General features: G+C 38.7%; 1 protein-coding gene across 1 annotated transcript; it reads left to right on the top strand.

Annotated features, from left to right (window-relative positions):
- Nucleotides 1-381: 381 nt before the first annotated feature.
- Nucleotides 382-789, top strand: LOC148953611 (uncharacterized). Its single transcript, XM_089088031.1, has one exon. It carries the CDS (start codon nucleotides 382-384, stop codon nucleotides 787-789), a length of 408 nt encoding a protein of 135 aa, XP_088944157.1.
- The last annotated feature ends 2580 nt before the right edge of the window (nucleotides 790-3369 follow it).

Below are 3369 nucleotides of genomic sequence, written 5' to 3'. Positions count from 1 at the left end.
TGACAGGCAGTCCCTATGGCTAATCTTGAAAGCTGTGGGCGTACCAACAGAGATAGTCAACCTCTTTAAAGGACTCCACAGCAGCACAGAAAGGGCCTTCCTTGTTAACGGGAAGCTTTTATTCCCTTCCTGATCAAAAATGGTGTACGACAAGGATGCGCTGCTGAACCTGACCTGTTTAACTGTATCACTGACCATATTTTGAACGAGACACACCATGTCCACCCTTTTGGCATAAGTTATGCTGGGAGGACTTTGTCTGATGTTGACTTTGCTGACAATGTAGCCATCCTTAGTGAAAATCTTGACCAACTTAAGTGTGCACTTGAGACACTATCCTCCACTGCTTCTGGAGTTGGGCTGCAAATCAACTGGAAGAAAATGATGATCATACCCATAGAAAAGACCACATCGGCATCACTCCTAACTGTTGTGATCAACGGCCAAGCTGTTGACGTGGTAAGGTGGTTCACTCATATCGGATCAATCATATCATCAAATGGCACAATTGACGCTGAAATCTCAGCCAGATCAGCCAAGATAAATTCTGTATTCTTACGGCTCCTGAGAGCAGTCTTCCACAAACCGAAAATTAGTCGCCTTACAAAATCCCGTATCTACAACGCCGCAGTCTCAAGCATCATGCTGTACTCTTCTGAGACATGGCCGATAACCACGACACAGCTAAGAAAGGTCTTTGCCATCCAAATTAGACACTTGCGTCGAGTTAAGGGCTTTAAATGGTATGACAAGATCCGCAATAATGAGATCCTGAAAACCTTCAAGTAAGCGAACCTCTACACCCAAATAGAAGTTCGTTCTCTTAGATGGTATGGCCCCTTACTCCGCCTCCCTTCAACCACCCCTGCAAAGATCATATCGGACTTCAATCACTCAATTATCTGGGAACGTCCTCGAGGGAGGCCGTGCACCAGATGGGCTGATGTTATAAATCAACGCCTCTTCAACCGCAACATCGACCCAAATGAGGCCCCATCCTTAGCTGTGGACAGGGCTGCATGGAGAAGACCGACAGCGCTGTCAACTAGTTCCCTCCATGCTGACGACCCTACTGAGCAGGAGCGTGACGATAAATGAACAAACACGGAACATGCTTCAGAGCCGCTTTTCAAGTTGCGGGAGGGGAGGCTCAAAACCTCCTGTTTAGAGTTTTAGACCATTGAAAACCAATTAACCCGGCTAAAATTTGTATTCCCGAGCATTTCGACTCTCTTTGGTCAAAAATAGATTTTCGGCGGCAGAAAAAGCCCCTTTGCTGTTTCACGATTTCCCTTAGCGCTTAAAAGGGATATTAAATAGATCAATTCCTTTTCAAATGAAACTTCTTCTAACATTCAACAACCACCGGTTTGATGCGATCACCCTTGGGAAAAAGGAATAAATAAAAGACACATCAAAAGCTCCCACGAAGAAAAGTGATTTTCCTAGTTGTTTAAGGGGAGAGGCTGTAATTCTCCTGTGTTTGGTATTCAACCATATTGATTCCAATAGCGTACTTTTCATCTCAACTCAACGCCATTTTTGACGGTTTTCAGGCTCTTTTTTAAAATTCTTATTAATTTCTATTCGCAATATACCTTTAGATTTAAGACTAGATGAACTAATAGCAATCAGTGCTGAATCAGCAACAAATGACAATTTTCCCCACTAGACAGTTTTTTTTAACGCGTTTTTTAATATTTAGTTACTACAAGGCGTTGTTCGTTCTTTACTTGGTTGCATCTATCAATGGAATCACCTTTCCATGGAAAGATGGTTTATCGGTCTCTAAATCTTCAGTTTTAATTGTAAAAGATTGCAGACAATGTCAATAATCTAAAACGAGCATTGTGAAGTGCAAGACTAACGTAAACTTTTTTTTTTACAAGTAACCCAAATATACTGACAGTCGATTAAAGGAAAAATGATAAATACAGCTAAATGGAGAAGTGCAATACTAATTGACATCTAAAAGCTAAAAAAGTGGAGAAATCAGGTGGCCCAAAAGTATTGAAACCAGATCTTGGAAAAAAAACAAGAGTTAACACATCTCGAGAATGTTAACTTGGGAAAGGCTGTTTTTGAGAAAGGAATATAGAATTACTGCTTCTTATATACACCTTCCTTAACTACCTAAAGACAATTTTAAAGATCTGACTCAGGCAGACTGGCAGGATATATGGTGGGAAGGGGTAGGGAAGGGTTTCAGCGTAATTTTGGTTGTCGTGACATAATAATAAGTCGCAATATTATACAAATACCTCTCGCAATTAAAACTAATCAAAGTCTAAATAGTTTAAGCGGCGTTCATATGCGTGTATAGCTATAATGTCATGTCTAGACACGTGTTTAGCCAGACTTCAATGTCTAGGCAAAGACTGTTTACAAGTAAAATTCGGTACTTAGCTAAAACTGCAAATTTAGTTTCCAATAGATCACAGTTGTCATTTCTAGCCAATCAAGAGAGCTTATGCGGGGAAAACTTTCAAAATTGTAATCCCTATTTTTACTGTCACAAGATAATGGATGAAATAAGTCAAACTATTGCCTTAGTGTGCTTCACTATTATGTCTGGTGTGGCGTTTTTGCCTAAAATGAAAAAAAAAAACAACAAATGAGAAACCAAAAAAAAAAAAATTTAATGATAAACCAAAAATTAAAGTGAATATCCAGGATTTATATGTTGTGATCAAAATTTCTTCTCTAGATTTTTTTCAACTATTAGCACGAGGTGTTTCTTAATTACAGTTCATCACCATGGACTGTTTACAGTTATGATGCAGACCTGAGCTGAACTACCTCGAACTACCAAACAGGTTTCAGAGAATGCTTACTATGGGGAAAGAGGAATCATTTTAGAGGGGCAAAAAATAAGAAATCGCTGTAATTTATATAAATAAATTACATTTTGAAATTGGAAAAAATGAAATCTTTTAGATTTAGGAGAGCACCGGTGCAAAATATCCCCCTCCCCTCTTGAGAGAGCATCTAATAGAGTCAGTAATTGAATTAGCTGTGTTAATAAAAGAAACAAAATGTAATTCGAATGACACATGTCATTAGTAGTCATACTTGGCCAATTACAATAAAAATACTTTTATTTTGCAGCGGGCTATGTGTGTATAAATAGGTTTTATAATACAGTCTAGCATTCATGCAGTGTGGCCAGATTGGCTTATTTTACGCCAAACTGGCTTATTTTGTTGGCGACTGGCGTGAAAATTTTTGGAACTGGCTTGTGGCTTAAAACTTGGCTATTTTTATTTTGAGCTGGCTTATTTCTTGGCGTGATTTACTTTTTCGGGAAGAATTTATATTTTCATGAATGAACATGAATGATTCATGTTTTGAAGGTTGTGTATAGCAGAC

This window comes from Artemia sp. Qi Xiang Cuo, chromosome 4, assembly GCF_049724085.1.
Source record: "Artemia sp. Qi Xiang Cuo chromosome 4, ASM4972408v1, whole genome shotgun sequence".
In the NCBI taxonomy this organism is placed as follows: domain Eukaryota; kingdom Metazoa; phylum Arthropoda; class Branchiopoda; order Anostraca; family Artemiidae; genus Artemia; species Artemia sp. Qi Xiang Cuo.
The sequence above is the reverse complement of the archived record's forward strand: the minus strand, read 5'-3'. Positions and strand labels throughout refer to the sequence as shown.